At 42.2% G+C, this 25457-nt stretch overlaps 1 protein-coding gene across 3 annotated transcripts in view; it reads left to right on the top strand.

Annotated features, from left to right (window-relative positions):
• Window positions 1–25457, top strand: part of CCDC50 (coiled-coil domain containing 50) — a 53267-nt gene that overhangs the window by 11763 nt on the left and 16047 nt on the right. For 2 of the 3 annotated variants that reach the window (XM_033958689.1, XM_033958688.1), the window contains exons 2-8: window positions 5557–5619; window positions 9815–9944; window positions 11849–11939; window positions 16325–16442; window positions 21793–22302; window positions 22634–22749; window positions 24136–24180. In XM_033958689.1, coding sequence (XP_033814580.1) covers window positions 5557–5619; window positions 9815–9944; window positions 11849–11939; window positions 16325–16442; window positions 21793–22302; window positions 22634–22749; window positions 24136–24180 — 1073 coding nt within the window. The remainder of the gene's footprint in view (window positions 1–5556; window positions 5620–9814; window positions 9945–11848; window positions 11940–16324; window positions 16443–21792; window positions 22303–22633; window positions 22750–24135; window positions 24181–25457) is intronic. The other variant, XM_033958690.1, reaches the window with a different exon arrangement.

The raw sequence follows: 25457 nt of genomic DNA, 5'->3' as shown, positions 1-25457 counted from the left end.
TAATCTCTCATCTCATCTAACATACTTCCTCAAGCAGGTCATTTCTGAGGTCGGAAGCCTAGAATCAAGCAATTCTCTGGATGCCGATATTCATAGCAGAACCTCTCTGCTGTACTGAAATATCCTTTATTTCTGCACTCCTTCCCTGCTGCCATTTCCAAAGGAGAGCGTCTGCAAACCCCAACACTGGTGGTTTGTTTTTTTAAAAAAATCTTTATTATCTTTTCAAATATTAACAGTGCATTACAAAGAATTTAAACATAAAAGAATCAAGAAAAGCACTTTAAATATACAAATATTTTGAAAACAATCATTTTCTCCCCTCTCCCTTTCACCAATAAAAGTAGAAACACATATATAATTTCATTAAATAATAATGCTTTCCCCCTCTCCCTCCCTCCCACCCTGGATGCATACGGAAATCAACTAAAAAGAAAAGGTACATGACAGCCAAAGTGATGCAATAAATGATGTCAAATGGGCTCCACACCATTTTAAATACATTACTATATCCCCAAAATTCAGCGTTCATTCTTTCATTTTTATAACTGGAACATAAGCTCGTCCACCAGAAAGTATAATTAAGTTGATCATAACTCTTCCAATTGTGTGTTATCATCTGCATGGCAATTTCCATCATTATTAAAGATCCAAAGAAGGTTTAACATGTAGTAGAGTACCACAAATTATTGCTTCATAAGTCAACGGAATTGATGACCCAAATACAACATTAATTTGGCCCCATATCGACTTCCAAAAATTAGGTATCAATGTCCTTATATCAATATGACAGTGCCAGCATCTATTAGATTTAGAACTAACTTTTGCAAATGCACTGGGGTCCAGAAAATCCTATGCAACAAGAAAAACCAAGTTTGTCTCACAGATGCTGATGCTGTACATTTCATCCTCCAAGTCCAAATTCGTGGCCAACGAGACACAGAAATATACTGTTTAATCTCGCTGCTCCAATGTCCCTTAGACTATTTTTTGATTTTTTATTCAAGAAATCAGATATTAATTTATACCACCGGGCAGCCTGATGATGGATGTAGTGGATACACTGCTCTGGGCTCAATAATGTATTACTTCTCGGAATGATGCTACGTTTCAAAGCTCTAGCATTGATGCAGCCAGGAAACCTGCATCGGAGGAATCTATAATCAAACTGGACCAAGAAGGTATCCATGTGATCCTGAGGCATACACCGGAGCTTTGAAGGGAAGATCCTCCACTTGCTTTTGACCATTTATAGCAGTGGTCTCAAACTCAAACCCTTTGCAGGGCCACATTTTGGATTTGTAGGTACTTGGAGGGCCTCAGAAAAAATAGTTAATGTCTTATTAAAGAAATGACAATTTTGCATGACGTAAAACTCTTTATAGTTTATAAATCTTTTCTTTTGGCTAAATCTTAATAGTAATATTGTAATTTATAGTTAAAGAGACATATGATCATGAAACTGTTTTATTTTACTTTTCTGATTATGATAAACATACCGAGGGCCTCAAAATATTACCTGGTGGGCCGCATGTGGCCCCCGGGCCGCGAGTTTGAGACCACTGATTTACAGCAACCAAAGTAATAAAGGGGATGGGACACCTTTCATATAAGGAAAAACTAGAGAGGTTGGGGGTCTTCAGCTTAATGGTTATGGGGGGATATGATTGAGGTCTACAAAATCCTGAGTGGTATAAAATAGGTAAGAGTGAATTGATTTGTCAGCCTTTCCAAAAGGAAAAATACCAGGAGATGCTCAGTGAAATTACATGGGGAAACTTTTAAAACAAATAGGAGGAAATATTTATTTACTCAAAGAATAGTTAAACTCTGGAACTTGTTGCCAGAGGAGAAGGTTACAGCAGTTGTGTAGCTAGGTTTAAAAAAGGTTTAGACAAATTCCTGGAGGGAAAGTCCATAGTCTACTATTGAGACAGATATGGAGGAAGCCACTACTTGCCCTGGATCAATAGCATGGAATGTTGCTGCTATTTGGATTTCGGCCAGGTACTGTGACCTTGATTGGCCATTTATTTATTTATTCATTTAGCCCGTCCTCACAAAGGAGCCCAGAACGGGTTATAAGAGTACATTCATATAGATAGGATAGACTTAAGTGTGAGTACAGGCTGCGTGGATTTGAACCCACAACCTCAGGGTGCTGAGGCTGTAGCTTTAACCACTGCGCCACTCTAGAAATCAAAATGTATTAGAAGTGAGCCAAGTAAAGGACAATCAAGCCATTATGACATCACTGATGAGGTTGGCTTTTAGGCATTGGTGGAATGAAGCATTATGATGTCATAATACCAGCTCTGGTTATCAGAGGCTGAAACTTTTCACACTATTTATTTATTCAATTTTCTATACTTTTCTCCCAGGGAAGCTCTGAACAGTTTACATTAATTTTTTCAGGTACTCAAGCATTTTTCCCTGTCTGTCCTGGTAGGCTCACAATCTATCTAATGTACCTGGGGCAATGGGGGGAATTACCAGTAAGTGATTGCCCAGGCTTACAAGGAGCAGCATGGGTTTGAGCTCAAAACCTCGGAGTGCTGAGGCTGTAGCTTTAACCAGTGCCTCACAGGCTCCCCAAGTCCTGCATACCTTCCCATCTCCGCAAGCAGTTGTATTCTATTCAAGCTAAGCGTATAGCAATAGGCAGGATATGGGAGACATGTGCTGGGGGGGCAACACAAGTGTATTCTAAGCTGGAGAAGCATCCTGCACAGACTGATGGCGACGTCACCCCATCTTGTGAGGACTTGTATCTTACTGTCCACAAAGGACACCTACTAAAGGCCAAAAAATTAGTTATCTCCCCCTGATTCGGTGTAAAAAAAAAAAAAAATGCATTCCTTTGCAATGGTGGAACAGTTTTTCCCATTCTCTTGTTATCTGCATGGGTCAGCATGAAAGGTAGTAACCAGTCATGCAGGAAAGGATTGTGGATGCTTCAGCACATTACCTAGGTCTCTTTATTTTATTACTTTGCAATAAAGTAATGTTGGGATTTCAGACAATTTTCCGGGAGCTGACAGCATTGGAAAGTGCTATATTTGGGTTTTGCTCGGTAATAGCTCAAGGTGAGATTACATTCTGGTACAGTAGGTATTTCTCTGTCCCTGAAGGACTTACAATCTAAGTTTTGTTCCTGAGGCAATGGACTGTCCAAAAGACTTTATGAAACAGTGTCTTTTGAGGCCTAACCAAGGTAATTCTTATAGTGTAACATGGCAGTTGAGGGAGGAAAGATGGTAGTTAATTGCACGAGATCCATACTTCAATGTGTTGTTTCAAAGACCAGAATCTGGAGTGTGTTGTGTTGTGTTGTACAGTATAATCTCGTTATAACAGACTTCAAGGGACCTAGAAAAACGGTCCGTTATATCCAGAGTTGCATTTTTTTTAAAGCTTTATTTAGGTCAACTTGAAACAACGTACAATCAATGATCAAGTCACTGCACAAGCATATCAGCAACATCAAGAACAAAACTCAGCAAAACATTGGTATGGCACGAAATGATTGCAAAACCAGAACATTAAAAGATGTTTTAAAGCATTATGTCGTACTGTACTGGAAAGAAAAATACTCTGTCATTTTCTTCTCGGCTGCATTTTGATACTGTATCATAGGCACGCCACATGCCTTGTTCTGCATGTCCGTTATAGCCAAAGAAAACTACAGCTAAAAGCGGCTCTGGGGACCAAATTGATTGTCCGTTATATCTGAAAGTCCGTTATAGGCAAGCCCGCTATATGCGATGATTTTCTGTATGTTTATAATGGCGCACTGCCGGAACCAGCGGACCTCGTCCGCTATAGGCGAGGTTCTGTTATAAGCAAGTCCGTTATAACGAGATTATACGGTATATATATTGGCTTGTTTCTCAACTCATTGAGTAACTTAGGAAGACTACCTCTCCCCCCTGCAATCTGTGCAAAACTCATCTTCTACCAACCTCGCTGCACTCATGTCACCCCTCTCCTTAAATCACTTCACTGGCTCCCTATCCACCTTCGCATGCAGTTCAAACTCCTATTGCTCACCTACAAGTGTGTTCATTCTGCTGCCCCTCAATATCTCTCCTCTCTTCTCTCTCCTTATACACCTCCCAGAGAACTCCGTTCCTCAGATAACTCACTCTTAACGTTACCCTTCTCCTCCACTGCCAATTCCAGACTTCGTTCCTTTCATCTAGCTGATCCCTATGCCTGGAATAAATTACTCGAGTTTGTCCGCCAAGCCCCTTCCCTTCCCTTGTTTAAAAGCAGACTGATTTTTTGAACCTTAACTGCATTTCTGTCCCTAAAGCATCTCAAAGGGGGGCTCAGATGTTGGAACTTAGTTTCCTAAGATTTTTACAAGTTTTTGTTTTTCTTCGTTCTAGCAATCAAGGATCTCAATTATTATGTGGACTTGAGATGGATTAGTTTATGTATTTTCTTTGATATAGTTCAGGGGTCTCAAAGTCCCTCCTTGAGAGCCGCAATCCAGTCGGGTTTTCAGGATTTCCCCAATGAATATGCATGAGATCTATGGGCATGCACTGCTTTCAATGCATATTCATTGGGGAAATCCTGAAAACCCGACTGGATTGCGGCCCTCAAGGAGGGACTTTGAGATCCCTGATATAGATTGCATTATTTGTTCTTGGCTAATACTTTCTTTTCTGTACAAGATTAATTCTTGATACTGTATGTTTAAAATTGATAAATAATAAATAAAAAAGCAGACCGAAACCCCACCTTTTTCATGTATAGCCTTCAAGCCGTAACCCTACTTCCGACTGCCCACCAACCCAGCCAGCAGATTAACCCTTCCCCTTATCTGTATCCATGACATCCTGTTTGTCAGTCTTGTCTGTTTAGATTGTAAACTCTTTTGAGCAGGGACTTTCTTTTTCGTGACTGTACAGTGCTGCATACGTCTGGTAGCGTTATAGAAATAATTAGTAGTAATATTAATTTAAAACCTAAAATTGAACTGGAGGCATTTACTATTATTTGTGAACAGAATAACAGAATGATCTCTCTAGTTTTTGCTGGGATTTCTTATGAATGTTTGAGAATCCAATTAAGAAAAAAAAAAGTTAATGGCATTAGCCACAGAACTCAGTGGCATGGTCCTCTATATCAGAGCTACTCCAGTTAGATCTTACGAAGACCATTGCAGTTTAAATCCTAAACCAGGGGTGTCCAACCTTTTGGCTTCCCTGGGCCGCATTGGCCGAGAAAATGTTTCTGGGGCATCACAAACACTGCAGCAAGACAGAGGAGGGAGCTGGCAAGACGGAAAACACTGCATCGCCCTCGACCAGGGCCGCACAAAATACTTCACGGGGCCGCAGGTTGGACACCCCTTTCCTAAACTATTCAAGAAAACAAGGGCTAAGTGCAAGGGAATCTCTGAGGAAGAAGGGATTGTAGCACTTAATAGCTGATATGGATGGGCAGACTGGTTAGGCCACATGGTTTTCATCTGTTGCCATTTTCTGTTTGTCTAACCCATTGTGTTGTTTTATTTTTCTCCCCTGCTCCTACACTGTTCTGTAGTGTGTCGGGATTTTGCAGTTCTGGAGGATCATACCTTGGCATACAATCTGCAGGAGCAGGAAAGTAAGTGCTGGACCCACGGCTGAATTTTCCCTGCTCCCATCTCATTCATCCACAGTGCAACAAAGAGCTAAGCTCTTGCAGTGTCACTGGAGTACAGCTCTTGAACTGGGTTTTCTACCAACTTAGAAGGCCTATGCTTATATTTTTTTCTAACCCTGCTACCACTGCCGCCTCCCAGTGTGTTAGCAAATACATATCTCAAGACTTCCATTTTCAATCACTCTTTCTGTGCATTATGGAATGTCATTTCCTGTTGTTTAGTCCAGTGTTTCTCAACCTGCGGTACACGTACCCTAGGGGGTACACAGGCCGCCTGTTGGGGTACTCGGGCTGACCACCACCCGGGATTTCTCCCTGCCAGCCCCTTGCTGAAGTCGTCGCCGATAGGCTACATCCACCTGCCCACCGCCACAACCCAACAGCTCCATTCAATCATCCCCCGCTGCCACCACAACTCCAAGCAAGGCAGGGTCAGGCGCGTGCAACGATTGTAAGCTACCAGCCCACAAGGCTTCCCCCCTGACGTCAATTCTAACAACAGAAAAGGTTCCGGGCCAGCCAATTACTGAGTGGTGGTGGGGGGGGGGGCAGGCAGGCTTCGGCGCAGGTCAGATTCGGGGGGGGGGAGGGAGGAAAGAAAGGGGTCTGACAAAGGCTGGAAGGCAGTGAGGGAGAGGGGGCAAGAACTCAAGACACAGAAGGAAAGGAGAGGGCATAAACGTGGGACCCGAGGGAGGAAGGAAGAAGGAAGGGAGGGGGCATGAACATGGGACACAAGGATGGGAGGAATGGGGCACTAACTTGGGACATAGGAGGAAGGGAGGTAATACAAAGGGACAATTGTTGGGCCTGAGTGTGTGAGTGAGGGAAAAGATGGTGCAAATGGGGAAAGGAAGAGGAAAATTGGGAATAGAGATAGAGAGAGGATTGAGATAGAGATGCATGGAGAATAGAAGGAAGAGAGGGAGAAATGTTGGATATGGTGGTGGAGAGGGAACAAAGGGATAGATTGAAGGGGATGCAAAGGGGAGGAATGTTGGGCCTAGTGATGGAGGGAGAGATGTGGCATGATATTGGAGAGAGGTGATAGAAAGAGAAATGGGCATGAGGCTGGTGGGCAGTGGTGAAAAATGTTGCACATGATCTGGGGGATGAGAGAGGAAGAAAAATTTGACTCCTGTAGGGACAGAGAGAGATTTTGGTTGGGGAATGGAATGAGGTCTAGAGGAGAGGAAGCATGCAGGAGACTCATGAAATCACCAGACAACAAAGGTAGGAAAAATGATTTTATTGTCAATTTAGTGATCTAAATGTGTCAGTTTTGAGAATTTATATCTTCTGTCTATATTTTGCTCTATATTTGTTTATTTTTTCTACAGCTGTTATTGACTGCATATTTTAGTCATCTGCCTTGACCTCTTTGGAAAAAAAAAAAGAATATAAATGATAATTAACATTTTCTCTGCGTAAAGTGTGTTTTGTGTCTTTTTAAATTTTGTAGTTACCATTATGTATTAATAAGATTATATTGTATGCATATGAAAAATGAATGGAAAAAATTGCATTACAATTAGTATTATTATTATGGGGGTGGGGTCTGGGGCGGAGCTTGGGCGGGGGTAGTCGGTTGGTATTTGTTAGGCTTAGGGGGTACTTGGCTTGAAAAGGTTGAGAAACGCTGGTCTAGTCAACAGACGTGAGAAGTGTTGTCGGTGAATATAAAAGACGCAGATGCAGAGGAAGAAGTATGAGAACCCTAGACTGTAATCAAGAAAATGTCTGAAACTTGAATTAAATGCAGAGTTCAGAGTCTGTCCTGTTGTTTGGTACTAGGTGCATTTGCATTAAAGGGTGATAGTCACCATTTACTGACTTGAGTTGTTGACAGTTGCAAATCCAAACTTGCTCCTGAGTGGGAGGGGGAAGTAATACTTTGTGCCTCTGACCTTATTCTGTTTGACTTTGCTTTTCCTGTGTGATATACCAGCAGAGAGATGCATTTTAAATTAAGAGAACTGGACTTCCGTTTGTGTGAACTAGACAATGACACGGTGGATGTTACCCTGCGGCTAGCCACGGGTAACCCGTCAAAACAGTGGAGGGGGGGAAAGGTGCTCACCGCAGGTATGGGGACAAGGCCATCCACCGCCCCATGGAGTGGTGAATGGCCTTGTCCTGAGTGGCTCTCTCCCTCCTTCCTACCTACCCACCCACCCAAATCTATCTATCTCCCTCCCTCGCCCTTACTTTCGTGGCGTGTTTTAAGGTTTTAGACTTGTTGAAAGCTGCCGGAGCGTGCATGCGTCTGTGGGCAGAAGCTTCTCTGACACAACTTCCGGTTGCTTCAGAGGAGAAGCTTCCGCCCACACACGCACGCGACTGCATGAACAAGTCTGAAACCTTAAAACGCGCCGAGAAGGTAAGGGGGAGGGAGGGAGGGAGATGCACGGATTGCGCGAGGGGTGCCGAAGGGCAATGAGGTGGTGAGAGGGAAGGGTAGATGCTGTGGTGAAGGGGACGGGGCGGTGAAGGGGACAGTGGTCTGGTGACGGGGCAGTGACGGGGACAGATTTTTTTCCCCCATGTCATTCTCTAGTGTGAACATCTCTGCTTTTGATTCCCAGTTTAGGAGGTGAAGAACATTTGTGCATGAAAGAGGTGCAATAGCATGTGATAATCTTAAAGTGGCCAAACAGGTTGAAAATGCGCCTGCGAAAGATAGAAAGATGCTAGGTGGTATAGAGAGAGGTATGGCCAGTAGGAAAAAGGAGATATTGATGCCCCTGTATAGGACTCTGGTGAGCAGTGGTGTAGCAAAGGGGGTGGAGAGGGCACCTCTCCACCCCACCCCCACACACACCATGCTCGCACCCTCCATTCTCCACTGCCCCGTATTTCTTTAAAATTTTCATCAGAGCGAGCAACTACTCTAGGCTGCTGGTTGCGTCGGCCTGGCTTCCTTTGAAATCACTTCCAGGTCATGGGGCCAGGAAGTGACATCAGAGGGAAACCTAACACCAGCATGAGCAGCAGGCCGTAGAATCTGCTCGCGCTGGGGAAGATTTAGAGAGGTACAGGGTGGGAAAGGAGGGTGCGAGTGTGATGTGGGGGTGCAGAAGGACCAGGGAGGGGGTGGGCGTGGGGGGGATGCCACTGCCTCAGGCATCTCCTACCCTCGCTATGCTTCTGCTGGTGAGACCTCATTTGTGTACAATTCTGGAGACCACACCATCAAAAAGATATGCAGGATGGAGTCAGTTCAGAGGAAGGCTACTAAAATGTTGTGTGGTCTTTATCATAAGACGTATGGGGACAGACTTAAACTCAATGTGTATACTTTGGAGGAAAGGCGGGAGAGGGGAGATATGAGAGAGACGTTTGAATACCTACATGGTATAATTGCGCATGAGGTGAGTCTCTTTCATTTGAAAGGAAGCTCTGGAATGAGAGGGCATAGCATGAACTTAAGAGGTGATAGGATCAGAAAGGGTGATAGAGGTGTGGAATAGTTTTCCTGTAGAGATGTTGGAGACTGTCTGAATTCAAGAAGGTGTGGGAGAGGCACATGGGATCTCTTAGGGAGAGATGGAGATAGTGGATTCTGCGGATGGGAAGACTGGATGGGCCATTTAACCTTTATCCTCCATCATAGTTCTATGTTTCTCCATTGAAAGCCATCATATACGAGAGGATTCATTTTAGGTCAGTGGCAGATTGACACCATTTAATGGTGATAGCATTTATGCAGCAGAGATTTAGTTATTAGTGCTTCTTTTTCTGCATTTAAAACTGTGCTGTGTTGGCTGTAAATACTCTTGTTAGTGGAAATATTACGTAAATATTTTTCAGATTCTTGGAAAATTATAATTTGAAAAGTGGAGGACAGTTTTCTGTAAGGTATGCCTAAGTTGAGACCTGTCTGATGGTGCATACATGCCCAAAGCACTGTTCTATAAGCTTGCACACAACTGAACATATGAGAAGAGCACGGGTGGGATGTGGGAATGCCACTCATCAAGACTTGGATACGTGCGTGGATAGATCCATGGGCACACTCCTGCGTTTGCCTTTGAATATGTGGGTGTGCCTTCTGGGTGCAACAGTGTGATAGTATTCTCCTTAAAAAAGCCCCTGTTTTCACTCCTCCTCTTTTAATTTGTTTACTGACAGCTCTGCATTTTTACTCTTTCTTTAGTTGAGCATCACTTGGCATCAAACATTCAACGAACCCGCCTGGTACAACATGACTTGCTGGTTGCAAAGAAGCTACAAGAAGAAGAGGACCTGAAGTCCCGAGCTCGGATCCAGAAGCACTACAAAGATTTGTGAGTGAAAAATCCCCCAGGTCCTGAGAATAACTCGTCCTGAAGCCACCTGTAGCGCTCACTTCCTCAAGCCTCCACTCATGTTTCATGTGCTTTAGTCAGTTTTCCACCGGGGCTTCAATCTTTGACGAATGAGTTTGATACTTCGGAGACCTCATTCTCCATATGAAGTAATAAACTTGAGGTTTCTGTCATAATTTCAGTTGACAGATAAAATGCCAAAAGCTGTTTTTGTCTTTGGAAGGCAATTATTAGGAGCCCTTTGCCCTTGTTAATGCTATCTTAAAAATTGTCCTGCTTTACTAAGCTATCCGTGTAAATGTTTAATTAAATATACAGGAATGAAGTACATTTTTTTTTTGTTCCGGAACAGCTCCGTAGTTTTCTGGATACAAAAAAGTTAATTCAGTCATGAATAGAGCTGCATGAGAAATTTAGACCAGATTAATTCACGTTATGCCTTTTACTTTTAGTATTTATTTAATATTGTTTGAGATCTCCTTATATCTTTAATTTTCTTGTTTTCCATGAGTAATTAATAGTGGTCTAAGGAAAAGTTTAAAGATATTCTTTAAAAAATGTGTATATTATATATTGGAAAATTTTCTTATTGAGAAGGGATGTATTTGCACTCTATTACCTATTAATTTTTTCAGTACAACATGTAATTTTTTTTCATCTTTTATTTTATACTTCTCTGAATTTCTGTAACAAGAGGATTTTTGGTTTTTTGTTTTAAAATGCATAAAAATAATAAAAATTGTCCTGCCCACATTCAGCGGAGGCATTGTGGTAGCAGGTTTAGGGTGGGAACTGTGAAAATGATCCTAGGGTAGGTGAGTAAGTGAGCATAGTGATGATATAATTTATGTAAATTGATTGGATTATTCAAGTGTCATATGATCTCAACAAATTCTGCCCTCTTAGGGTCGGATTCTCTTAATATCGCCGGTAAAATCCGATGGGTTGCTATCTCGGCCATAAATGTAACGATTTCAAAAAGACAAGTCATTCTCGAAGAACCGCGCATGCAAAAGAGGTTCGCGGAAGTTCACAGAGGGTCGCCAAATTTACATGAGATGACTCACTGGTTTTAGTGATCGGCACATTCGCAGAGTAGTCTATGGAAAGAGGTGTAAATGTGCCAGGTAAAAGCTGCGTTGTAGGCAGACATATTGTGGGCATGCCTTATACGCACATGTCATAGGCATGCATGTTGTGTCTATCATAGGCATGCCAGTGCTATTGGATACAGGGGAAGGGAGGGGAGGTGCAAGCACACATAAGACATGCCTTTAGTACACGTGCCCGAGATGCGTGCTTTTGAGATTTTTCCCCCCCCTGAAACTATTATACAACTATACTATTATAATTTATGTGAATAGTGTATTTAAAATTTTTTTTATCATGAGCCACAGCCAGAAACAAACGCCTGGGATGTGCTTTTCACAGTACTGGCACCTCCGGACCAGCCAGTAATTTGGGGTCATCAAAAGCCGGTGCTGTGCTTAGAGAATCACCCAGCGATGATGGAGAATCGCCCAGAATGCTCATTAAATATTAATGAGTCCATTTTAATATTTATGACCTCATTGTAATATATTTGCATGGCAGAGTCAGAGTATGCTAGGAAGCTCAGAAAAGACCACGGTGAGCCATTCTGATCGCGCGGTAAAATACTGCCATGCTAAACCGGCTGGAGCCGGTTTACTGACCATCGTTAAAGGCACGGTAAGTTTTGAGAATCCGGCTCTCAGTCTCCTTATTTGCTGTTGAGAGATTAGTTTCATAAATAGCCATAAATGGGGAGAAAAATCAAACTCGGAATTTGACTTTCTCTCTCCCTTGCTCATAAGTCCTGAATTTAGCTTTCATGAGTAGCATTTCCTTTTTCTCTGTCCCAGGGAACATCAAGACTCCGAAATTGCTCAGGAAATCCAAGAGAAGCTGGTGATTGAAGCGGAGAAACGACTTAGGCAGGAGGAAAAGGATGAGGTAAGGGATAAGAGCAACATGAGTCATGCCTGCGTTTCATATATTTAAATCTTTTTTATTAAGCAGTGACAACAGCAGGTACAACAATAGTAGAAAACAAGGTTTACAATTTCAACCAACAACCGCAGAGGACTGGACTCTGATGTCCTCCACAATCAAAAGCAACACCCCAACCCCACAGATAGAAACCCCCACCCCCCTTCCCCTCCCACCCCCACCCAGAAAAATTGTACAACTCCCAAACATGGAAAAATCAATGTCAAACAGATAAACTGAATTAGAGGTGGAGTCTCTTCAGGATACGGCTACGACTCTCAGGGGATAAAATGTTCAAGTATGAAGTCCAAGTGTTGACAAAGTCTCTGCTCCGGCGGGGAGAAGAAGTGGCCAAACGGGCCTCCCAGCCCATAAGTTCATGGAGTTGATTCCTCCAATGCCAAATGGAGGGGGGTTCAGAAGAGAGCCAGCAACATAAGATACATTTCTTCCCCAAGATAAAACATTTACTAAGAAATAGTTTTTCTGAAGAAGTACACACAGACAGGAAGGAAAACTGGGCAAACAACATAGAAAGCACTGAGACAGGCACAGGAACTTGTACCAGGTCCTGTAAGAAGGAGCCTGCATTTCAATTTCATGTATTCAAAACAGGAGTGGTTCATCTTAGAAGTGCTTAAGTTTTGAAGGAAAGATTACAGAGTTTTGATTCCATATTTCTATTTTTGCAAAATGTGAGTAGGGATGATAAATAAATAAATACTTGTTAGCAGCAGAGAAATAGTCAGTGTTGGCAGACGAGGGCAAACTGAGCAATACCAAGGCTTCCTATTCCCCCACCTCATCTTATCCTTTCCCTTCGAATCTGTCCCAGGCGTGCTTGAATTGCTACACGGTTTTGGTTTCTATGGACTCTGCTGTTAGCTTGTTCCTTTCTAGGAACCACTGAAATTTCTCTCACATAGTTTTTGTTGGAAGGAAGGGTTACACTTACAATATGATACCGAATGTTAAGCCTATTATTTATTTAATTCATTTTTTTATCCCGTTGTCCCCAAAGAGCTCAGAACGGGTTACAGGTTAAAAATAGTATACAGTTAACAGGTTATGATTTGCACTGGATTTACCTTAATTTCAGTTTAAGTTACAAGTTGTTATTCTAACTTAACACATAATAGGCTCTAATACTAATATACAATTTACCGTTGCTATCCTTACAGAGCAAATTTTCCAGTATATGTTTTATCCTAATTGACACATATAGACCATTTACAGGTTGGATTTGCCATAATTACAGCACAAGATTTTTACAATATAAGTGTCCTTATACCGGGTTCTGGTACCAATATTCATTTCTTTGTGATCCATCGGTCAAGGGCAGGGGTTAGGTGAAGAGGTATGCTTTTATTGCTTTCCTATAGTTGAGGAGTCCTTCAAGGGATCTGATCTGTCAGAATAGCCAGAAACATTATGTTTACAAAATTGCAAAAGGCCTTGTTGAGAGCATTCTGGTGATACGTCTTCTAATCGCATGACTGCACTGTTCAGGCCTCATTTCCTGAGAGGAAAGTGATCAGTAAAGTGGAACACTTGACTCTTTGCTGAAAGAGCAGCTTCAGTCACTCCACAATAAATCTCTTCAGTGCTACAAGCTGAAAGCAGGTCATCGACTTGTACCTTCCAGGTTTTTTTTAACTTGTGACCAGTACGCTGTGTGAAATCCTTCAATCTGTTTAAATCGGGCTCCTTAAGACACACCCAGCCAGTCAGGTTCTCAGGATATCCATGGTGAATAAGAAAATAATTTGCATGTGAGAGACTTGCATACAACAGAGGCATATTCATTGTGGATATCCTGAAAACCTGACCGCCTAGGTGTCCTGAGGAAAGCTAATATGTGGTGAGCCGGAAGTGACCCCTGAAGAAGACTTTTTGTCGAAACGCGGATCGTGCTGGGTCCTGCATCTCTAGCAGACTAGGTCCTTTAAGGTTTTTATGTGGATCATTTTATTTTTATGTGGCTGATATTAGTGTATGTTTGGAACTTTGACATTTTCAAATAAAGTCCATTAAGGAACATCGTCATTCCACAGAGTTTCTTTTGGTTTCTTCAAGAGATTTCTTGGGCTCAAACCAAGCTGAAATCTCCTTGGTTCAAGTTGGACCTCAGTGATCCACATTTCTCTGGCTTCACAATCAAAATTAAAAATTTAATGTACAGTGGTACCTTGGTTTACAAGTGCACCCGTTTGCGAGTGTTTTGCAAGACGAGCAAAACATTCGCAAAATCGGCGCCTCGGAAACCGAGCGTGCCTCGGTTTGCGAGTGCCTCCCCTGCTAACCGGCACCCTCTTCCCCGCGATCCGGCATCCCCCCCCCCCGCCACCATCGGGCACCCCCCTGCCATGACCTGAGGTCCCCCAACCCACCCGAACCCTCTTCTTACTTCAGTGTAGCCTCCGCACCGGCACCAGCATGTCCTGCCGGTGCCCGAAGATCTGCTTCCTGTGCTGGGCCTTGACTCTACCCTAACTCTTGTTAACCATGTCGAGCTTTATGAATGTAGAGATGATGCAGTATACAAACCTAAGGTTTAGATTAAATTAGATTAGATTAGGACACCCAGAAACGTCTGGACGTTGACGCGATGAAGTCTGCACATGTGCAGATGTCCTCCAGCCTCTTATTATGTAGATTTTAATATATGGTTTGTTTTTATCTATGTATGTTTTAATTGATGTAAACCGTTAAGTATTTTGTAAATGGTATAGCAATGTTTTACATAAATTAAAATTTAGGATCCATTTCCCAGAATGTTTTGCATATAAGAACAGTCAAATTCTAAAAACCAAAATTTTTTCATTTTACCTTATATACTTGAAGATTAACTGAGATTTTTGGGCCAAACCATTGGCTCAAAAGTGGGGGTCTCTGTTTATATTCGGGCCAATGCCCACCCGCCCCCCTTCCGGACTCGTTGCAGGCCTCCACAGGGCTGCTAGGCTCTGTAGTCTGTACCTTGTCTCTCCTCCCTGCCCTGTCCATTATACCTCCTCTCTGCCAATATCCTGCATGCTTCCGTGCCTTCGTATGACTGGGCAGGGAGGGGGGACAGGGTGCAAAGCCTAACGGGAGGGAGAGAGGAAGGGGTGCTGGGTTTAGATCCTGGCAGGGCAGGACACTTGAATATTAAGCCTCGCTTTTTATATTCAAGTCAACCATTTTTCCTCCTTTTTGGGGGGAAAAATGGAGGTCTCGACTTATATTCCAGTATATACGGTAATTATTTAAAATATCAGCAAACTAAGAACCAAGCCAATTTTTTGTTTGCTTTATGGCAAATCCACTCTGCATGTACGTCGATCATCAGGCCTTAAGACCTACAGTAGTGCTTGGTCATATCAATTTATGGTAATAGTTTGTTCTCAAGTCTAAAGCCTTCTTCTATGAAGCACATTCAGAATATCCAGTCTATGCCGTTTAAGTTGTTCTGTGCTCCAGAGAAATATGTCCAAGGTCCTTTGCTCATCGGTGAACACTGGCTCTCAATCACTTACTGTGTCAACTTTAAAATCTTATGTTAGCTCATTTGGCTTGTTTTATTGGAACTTTCGCTTATTGACAAGTCATTTGATCCCACCGACATCAAATCAGTCAACGAACCAGAACACGAGCTGCCAGTCTTTGTTTTCGTCCTTCAGCAGCTCATGCGGAGCTAGATTCTCCTCGGTACACCTCCTTTGACTATGTGCGTACTGCTCCAATTACAGGGGCAAATAGTAGTATCTTTGAACTTGCATTTACACGTGTACACGCTGGTATTTCCAGGGGGGAAAACACCCTCCAGGGATTCAAGATAAAGTTAGACAAGTTCCTGCTGAACCAGAACGTACGCAGGTAAGGCTAGACTCGGGGCACTGGTCTTGGGCCGCTGCGTGACCACTTGTCTGATCCAGCAGCGGCAATTCTTATGTTCTTATGTTCAATTGTCACACAAGGCTTCTAAAGTGGCCTCCCAAATTTAGAAAAGAGTGAATCATGTGTGCCAACTGGCATACTATCCACTGAAAATTGCCCGCAGTTGGAGCATTTCCAAATCTCACAGGCTGTCGGTGCCAATCTCATGGCACATGGAGGGATCTCTTTAAGGAGGCAGGATTTTGATGATATTCCTTTTCCTCATAGCTTGTTTCATCAAGGGATAGAATTGGAGGGGTGTTGGGGGGGGGGGTAGGGGGACATGCCTCCTCCCTCAATGGCTTTTTAAAACATTTATCCCCAGAAGGTTGCTGTCCCTTGTATTAAGTGCCAGTCACCTTCTGCTAAAGAAGTTGTGAACAAAATGTAAAATTCTGCATATTCCCTTCCATATTTTCTGCTTCTGCCAGGATATCGCTAGGAAACTGCAAGATAAAGAAATAAAGGAAAGGAAAAGGCAGACAAAGCAACACACAGAGCGCCTGGGCCATGAGTTATTTGAAGATGGCTACTATCAGGAGACCAGAGGTAACTGCAGAGGCAAAGGCCTCATTTTAGGAGATCTCGGGGGCGTTTTATGCCAAAGGAATAGACATGGGTGGCAGCATATATCTGTTGGAAGCACTGGTTACAAGTCGATAAATTAAATTGGATATGTGGGAGTGGATGCTTCAACTACTCTGAACTAGAGAATGACACGGTGACAAAATTCATCACCGTTCCCGTCCCCGCAGGAAATAATCCCATGTCATTTTCTAGTATCTATTTCAACCTCGGTCCTTCTACACCAGCATTCTTCAAAGCAAAGCTTGCGGGTCAGTGGTTGTGGCCATTCATACTCTGATTCTTATGGGAGCCAAGGATAATGAAGCCATTGTGACATCACTGATGTGATTGGCTCTTAGGCACTGGTGGAATGAGGCATTATGACATCACAATATCTGCTCTGGATACCAGAGACTGTCATTCTGTAGTGTCTGTTTCAACCTCGGTCCTTCTACACCAGCATTCTTCAAAGCAAAGCTTGCGGGTCAGTGGTTGTGGCCATTCATACTCTGATTCTTCCCTCTCTCCTTAAAGAATGACATGAAGATGGTTTCCCCTCGGTTATCCGCGGGGACGGGAACGGTGATGAATTTTGTCACCGTGTCATTCTCTACTCTGAACCACTAATTCCCCAAATATTATTCCAGATGTTTAGAGAAATGTACTACAATAATCCCAGCACAGCATCTGTGACATCTAGTGCATTAGTTCCCAATTCAAGTCTGATGTTCCCCACTTCCATATAAGCCCAGTTTCCAGCACTGTTTAGGAGATAATCTATCCATTATTTGAAAGTTGGGTTTAGGTCACGTTCATTTGCTGTTTCAGGAGCCATAAGACCCACACGTAGTAACAGAAGCAAGGATTGTGGACACAGGTAAAGGATTTAAGGCTCATTAAACTGCCCAGTTTCCTTGTTTTAACCCTCATCCCCTTCCCCCAGCTAGGTTCACACAGAAAGTTCCCACCTACAAACAGTTTTTTAATACTAGCAAAGCTCTGACAGGAAGAGTACACAGCTATAAATTGTTCACTCTTTCTAAAAATACAAGGACTAGGGGGCATGCGATGAAGCTACTAAGTAGTAGATTTAAAACAAACTGGAGAAAATATTTCTTCACACAAAGTGTAATTAAACTTTGGGAATTTGTTACTGGAGAATGTGGTGAAATCAGTTAGCTTGGCGGGGTTTAAAAAAGGCTTGGATAATTTCCTAAAAGAGAAGTCCATAGGCCATTATTGAGATGGCTTGAGGAAACCCACTGCTTATTCCTAAGATAAGCAGCATAAAATCTGTTTTACTTCTAGGGATCTAGCTAGGTACTTGGGGGCCTGGGTTGGCTACTGTTGGAAACAGGATCCTGGGCTTGATGGTCTTCTGTCTGTACCCGTATAGCAATTCTTATGTTCACCATTGTAATACATCTAGGCCAAATTGTCAAGAAATGTGGATACAACAATAAATTCTTATAATTGGTGGACTCTTGAGTTTTTGTTCATTTCCTAATCATCATTTTCTTATATTTTTATATTTAAGTTTATTGGCCTCAGTGGTTTGCATTCAGGTACTCAAGCATTGTCCCTATCTGTCCCAGTGGGTTCACACTCTACCTAATGTACCTGGGGTAACGGGGATTAAGCGTGAGATTGTGGGTTCAAATCCTGTGCTGCTCTTTGTGACCCTGGGCAAGTCACTTTATCCCCCCATTGTCCCAGGCACATTAGATAGATTGTGAGCCCACCAAGTACCTGACTAAAATTCATGTAAACCATTCTGAGCTCCTCTGGGAGAACAGTATAGAAAATTGAGTGAATAAATAGTGTGAAAAGTGTCCGTCTCTGATCACCAGAGCTGCTATTGTGACATCATAATGCTTCATTCCACCAATAAGAGCCAACCTCATCAGTGATGTCACAATGGCTTGACTGTCCTATACTTGGCTCACTTTTACTACATTCTGATTTCTAGCGTGGTGCAGTGGTTAAAGCTCCAGCCTCCGCACCTTGAGGTTGTGGGTTCAAACCCACCCTGCTCCTTGTGATCCTGGGCAGGTCACTTAATTGTCCCAGGTTCATTAGATAGATTGTGAGCCTGCTGGGCCAGACAGGGAAAATTGCTTGAGTACCTGAATGTAAAACATTTTAGGCTATAAGTGGTATATAGATAATAAAATAAAAAAATAAATCATGTTTCTATGTATAGAGAATCCCGACTAGTGGCAATGTACGTGCTCTGATTTGATACTACTACTGTTTAACACTTCTATAGCGCTGAAGGGTGTTCACAGTGCTGTACATTCTGACATTAGACAGTCCCTGCTTGGAAGAGCTTACAATCTAACTTGGACAGACAGACATGACATAGATAGCACATATCTTGCTGGGGAGCATACAAGCACAAGGGCAGATGGCACAAATGTGTGTAACCTATGGACTATTTGGTTAACATCTAGGCATGGGCATTTACATCATCTGTAGGTCTGATGTCAGTGATCACACCTTGATGTGCATGCATTTTTTTTTGTCCGTTTGTGCTAATATTCTATAAAGAAAAGTGGTGCCTACTCTCTCCCGATTGCAGTGTCTCTCAAAATGTATTAACTCCAGCACACTAAATGGAGCAAATGTTTTTCACGACACATTATAATGGCAATTTTAAAATTGCAAAACAACAAAAAATTAAATTTGAGAGTTATTTATTTAAAGTTTTTATTGTAATAACGGTAAAACTAAAGTAGATGGCATAGAATTGCTAATCTATGGGCTCCTTTTACAAAGGTGCGTTGAGGGCCTTAATGCGCAGGATAGCGTGCGCTAGCCGCTACCACCTCCTTTTAAGCAGGCGGTAATTTTTTGGCTAGCGCACGCTAATCTAGTGTGTGCGCTAAAAACGCTAGCGCACCTTAGTAAAAGGGGCCCTATGTGATGGATGTGCTTGTTTTTCAGTGCAAATGAACTCAAAATGTGGCTTAATAGTTGACAAGCAAACGCTCATTTCATCATCCACCATCTGCAGTTCTCTTTTTTTAAAAAAATTTAGGGGTCCTTTTATCAAGCTGCGGTAGGGGTTTAACGCGTGTTAAACCGCCCGCCTTGCTAGCTGCTAACGCTTGCATTGAGCAGCCGTTAGATTTTTTTAGCCGACCGCAGGGGTTAGCGCATGATGAAATGTCCGACGCGTTAACCCCGCTAGCGCGGCTTGATAAAAGGACACCTTAATTTCTGTCAGAGCTGAAAATCCAGGATCGCAAAGATAAGAAGATCCAAACGATAGCAAAGCCTTGATTCCTTTATTGCTCAAGTTAGGATAACTAGTGCAGAAAAAATAAAACTAAAATTACTCGCCGTTAGTTTTCAAGGACTAATCGTGTCAAAAAATGATGCTTGTCTGGGCGGTTGTATCCTTATGCACACGGACACTCATAACATGGACAGACTCTTGCATACGCGACATGCATGTCATCTATTCTAGTGTATACTTATGAAGGGAATTTTTAAAAATAAAGTAAAATTCTGGAATCTTTTGTGGAACACCCGGAATCTCTTTGGGCACACCACACTGTGCCATGGCACATAGTTTGAGAGACAGCTTAAAACTAGCACTACAAAGAGCCCCTGTAGTGAACACTGTTACAGAATTACCCTCCTTATCCCAAATTGCTATAAAACTCTGGCTGTGCTAAGTGGTTTATTTAATAAATGGTCAATAATCACAGGACCAAAAGGAAAATTCTCTGAATGATTGATTTGATTTTCGCTTTTCCTTTCACCAGTGGGTACATTTTTTTTTCTTCCCTGGGTTCATTTTGCAAACTTGCTGGGACTCTTTAGGACTGAAAATAAATCACTGCTCAGAAATATGACCAAAAGAGAGCGTGAATTAATATTTGTGCATTGGTCCTGAAGGAGATACTCTCTCCAAGCCCCAGCTAGGTTGCAGCTCGAGGTGAAATTTCCAATTTTTGCATCCTGCTTTCCCTACATTACAATTGTCTCAGCCAAGGTGGAAGATGCAGCAGACCTCTTAATGAAATTGAAGGGGACGGAGTCATTCAGTGCAAGCTCCATCACCTGACCTAATATGTTCCCTTCCTTAAATATTCATCTAGCTACAGCAGTTCTGCACAAGATTGTTGGAAATCTTCCAGTTGTGTCCCCTGTCCCTTGTCTCTCAGTTGTAGCAGCCTTGATTCTATTGTAAGGAATGTTTCTTGCAGTTCTTCAGACCTGAAGATTCAGTTCCCTATGTAGGTAATTGAGGTACATTGCTAAGCTTTCTGGTTGCAATTCATTTTTTTTATTTTGCATTCCATAACATTGGCCCATGTTCTAATCCCCTCTTATCACTCTCCTTTCCCAGTAATTATGCAAAATAACAAATCTTCTTTTCTAGATTAAAAAATAAATAAATTCTAGATCTAGTTGAGCCTTTTCATATTTTATTTTAGAGTTGAAACCAATACACTGGAGATTTAACGTGGAAAAGAGAAATTCTGTGCCTAATTAAGCTCTTTTCAAAAGCTAGAATTCCTCAAATGGCAATAGAATGACATTTAAAAACTTTCTCTTGGTGAGGGGCTTGGGTGCTGGTGTACTGGACAAACCATAGATCAATAGCCAGGAAAAGCTAATTCCTTGTCTTATGTAAACAAGCCCTACCACGACTATCGTGCCTGATCTCTCCAGCTCTTGTTCCTACATAGAGAAGCGCTGTGTTCTTGGGGACTGCCGTGATCAACAAATACCACTAAAAAGGAATCATCTGATTTCTAAAGCACACTTAAGTGTCTTCTCATTACCCCGCCCCCTTTTTCATGCATGTCAATATTTCCTTTTTTAGGAGTATGTATTTCCATTGAATGGTTGATCCCTCATTGTGTCAGTAGGAATGAGGGGGAGGGAGAAGGAAGTGTCTGCTACTTCTGATTTGTCCAGATTTGGTGTCTCCTGCTCCACATAGGCACTCCAGCAAAATATCACATTTGGATTTAGATATGTGTCCAGACCCATCTGACATGTACTAATAATGATTTTTGCATGTTTTCCATCACAATACCTACCATTTCCATAGTTCTGTGTTGTGTTTAAAGCTGCTATGCTGCTTGCATCATGGTTTGCTTTTCTGCATGACTTGTCATAGTCAGAAATATATTTTCAGATGTAAGCATGGGTGGTCTTTATTTAAAAGTGTGTTTTAATTAATTAATTTTTTAGATATTTCATGTTGACGTGATTACATTTTTGTAGTCTTACCTTAACATTTGCATCACTAACCTGCATCCCTCACTATTTGTCATGTCCCTATCTTCTCCCAACCCGGTGCTCCACTCAGATCATTCAAGGGATAAGCACAAGGAATACGAGCATGATAGTTCCCGCAGACATCGGAATCGTGAAAGACACTATAAACCCCCGAGTGAAAGCAAACACTCTCAATCCAGGTTCTACACAGATATGTCTGAACAGCAATCGCATGTGGAAGAGAATCCACAGAAACCTTGTCGGGAGCAAGAGGCCAGAAGAGCTCATAGGCATGAAGAGCATTATGACAGACCAAACTCTTGGAATGATAGGTCCACCAGGTCACCCCTTCCAAGATCTGTTCGAGATATTGATGTGGATCTTGAGCATGCAACCAGACAGCCATCGACCAACTCGGGCAAACCCAAATCTCAGAGCCAAGACATTCTGTGCTCAACAGCCTGTCATGATGGCAATCACCACAACCCTGAGGTTCCGAAGAGAAGAGAATATAGAAAGGATGAGCCTAGTGCTAAGAGAGGCCCTCCTAGATCCCCTTCTCCCTGCAATGGAAGAACCCAAGCCAATTGCCATGATCCAGGTAATATGCAGCAGCTGTAAACAGATGAACATTTCAGGAGTCCTAGTTAAAAGAGCAGTCTGATTATTGAATTTCAGAGTACATGTTGCTATCCAGGCCAAATTGCAGGGTTTTCCAGAAGAGGTGACATTGTAAGATTATTTTTCAAGGGAAAAATGATTAATCTGATTTTGTTGTGAACGTCAAAGACATGAATACAATTTACTTTTGCTGCAGTTATACTGTGGTAAAGATGTGGAAATAATATATTTTTTGTGAAGGAGTTGAAGGTGGTATATTAACTTTAAACTGTACAAGATTTCATGCTATTTCCCATTTATCGGTTCTCCAGGGACGGGGTCGAGAGGAGTAAGAGACACTACCCATGGCAAGATGCGGGCTGATGTAAAGCATCTGGAACTGCAAGATGCACAGATGGCCAGGCAGCTGCAGGAGGAAGAACTAATGGTGAAAATGCTAATTAAAATAGAATCTAAAATGAGGGAAAATCGGTCTGGGTGCAAGGAAGAATAAGGAGAATAACTACTCAGTGGTCCCAGTTCTTTTGTAACCATGCATGCACTCTTAGAGCATGCATTTTCCCATTTGCAATAGTTGAAATGCCATTTAAGTTTAGTGATAGTAATCCTTATTTTTTTTTTTCATACTTTTGAGCATATACAACTCTGTGCATTGGTAATATTCAGGCGCAATAATTCTGCCTTCCTTTCTGTAAAAGAAATGGGGTTTGAACTCTGGTGCCATTGATTTCTCAGCCCACTGTTCTAACCACTCCTCATAAACTGAAGTAGTTCAGCCTGCACTGCTATCAATTTGGCAGACAGTTCACTCTTCTGAGCTGAAGAGTGGGTAAGTTTAGGCAGCAGGAAATTGTATTTCTCCCCCTCTCCACCCGATGAATTAGCACAGGGGTTCTTAAACCAGTACTCGGGACACACCAAGCCATTCGGGTTTTCAAGGCACCCACAATGAATATGCGTGAGAGATTTGTATGGAATGGGGATACATGTATATTTGTTCTGGATGTCCAGAAATCTTGACTGGTTAGGAGTATCCCAAGGATTGGCTTGCGAACCTCTGAATGAGAGGGCAGAGAGACCAGGCACCTGGAATGCAAATGTGAATGCAACTTGTCCTCTGCCCAAGCATTTTAGATTGTTCAGTGCTTGGCCAAGATGGTGGAATCTGACCCTGAAGAAGAGAGGTGAAGTAAACGAAGAAAGATGATTCTTTCGATTTAGTATCTATGGCTAAGTCTTCTTTTTGTCAAGTTCGATGACTGTATTTTGTCTATTGATATTGTGTATGTTCTATTGTGAGCCGCATAGGCTTGTAAGCGGATTAGAAATGTTTGAAATAAATGTGAGGCCAGTTGTGGTGAGAGGGTGGTCCCCATCATGCTTTTATACGGAAACTGAGATCCTGTACTTATGTACAACTTTGTGGTCAGATTGGCTAGATTCGACCACTTAAGATAGGATAATAGGTTGGGTCAGATGATCACATATGGCAGCATGCTTTGATTTATTTTTTATCATCAGAGTTTTTCTGAGGAAGAATTAGTCATGTGTCCCATTTTGACAATAATTTGGCCTATACAGTTGAGGTAGTATTTCTTATGTTGCTTGATATCACCAAATACAACTTTGTATATAAACAACCTAGGGCAGAACCAGCCTAGCTGGGGAAGATTGATAAGTTCTTTTCCCTTTATCCTTCACCAGAAGAGAGTATCCAAATGTACCAAAATGGAGTATGTTTTGGTGGCTTTTTGTTTTTCTCCTTCATCCATGCATTTTCACTTGTTGAATTAGATTTTTCTGTTTGTTTTAGGCGAGCAGGTCTGACATGCGAGCAGTTCAGGTGGCCCAGGATGAGGTGAGTGTGCATGCCCTCATGTCTCCCTGTCACCTTCTACTGGATGCAGCCTCGATAGCCTTGTGGACAAAGGAGCAAGCAGAGTAGATGGTGACATTGATTTGTGACCACAGTGGCCCCCATGAGATAAGTAGGAACAGAAAGGATGTCATCAGCACCCGTAATTTGCAGAACCTGTCTGAAGTTTGAGAAATTTTTTAAATGCTACGCTACGTGTGACTTGTTTACAGATTCTGTAACATGTAGGTGCTTTTTCCCTCTATTTTGTGTATCTCAGAAAGTCTTCTGTATCTTTATTATTCAGTAGCACAGACTCTGTGTAGTTTTAAACATTTAAATATATATCATATAAGTTATACATTTTAAATCAATTTCTTAACTGTTGTTAAAAGGTTTGTCTGTGTGCATCAGTACTTTTCTACGATTTGGCATGAGAATTTGGCCACTGCACATGTTTTGACTGCTGTTGGTCTGCCTAAACTCCTCCCCTTTCCTAAGTCCATCACAGGCATTTTATTTGAAAACAGCCAGAATGGCACTTGTGCTTTTTGCTGTGCAACCATTGACTGTGTAAGCGCTCCTGAATATTTTTGCTAACGTCTCTAAAACGTAATGTATGAGTCTGAGCGTCCGTAGCAGTAATGGTCATGTTCGGTCACACGGATTATATTACCTCTCTACAGGAGGTCATTGTGTGTTTCAGCTAGCTCTTTCTACCCATAGGGTCATAAACTGAAACACATTCTTTAGGGATTTTAAAAATGATTTTGACTGACTGAATACAGCTTTAGAGAAGTTAATTTCACATGCCATAAGTTGTTTTTAAACCCTATAGTGAATGACGGCAGAAAAAGGGCAGTTGGCCCACCCAGTGTGTGTTTTATTTTGAAAATCTGTTTCACAGTTAGGGATTATGTAGGTTTTGTGTTCTTTATGGAATGTTGCTACATAAGAACATAACATAAGAATACCCTTACTGGGTCAGACCAATGGTCCATCAAACCCAGTAGCCGATTCCAAGGGTGGCCAATCCTGGTCACTAGTACCTGGCCAAAACGCAAGGAGTAGCAATATTCCATGCTACTGATCCAGGGCAAGCAGTGTTTTCCCCCATGTCTTTCTCAATTACAGACTATGAACTTTTCCTCCAGGAAATTGTCCAAACCTTTCTTAAAGCCAGCTACGCTATCCGCTCTTACCACAACCTCTGGCAATGCGATCCAGAGCTTAACTATTCTCTGAATGAAAAAAATTTCCCTCCTATTGGTTCCCTGTAA

This window comes from Geotrypetes seraphini, chromosome 9, assembly GCF_902459505.1.
Source record: "Geotrypetes seraphini chromosome 9, aGeoSer1.1, whole genome shotgun sequence".
Classification (NCBI taxonomy): Eukaryota; Metazoa; Chordata; class Amphibia; order Gymnophiona; family Dermophiidae; genus Geotrypetes; species Geotrypetes seraphini.
The sequence above is the reverse complement of the archived record's forward strand: the minus strand, read 5'-3'. Positions and strand labels throughout refer to the sequence as shown.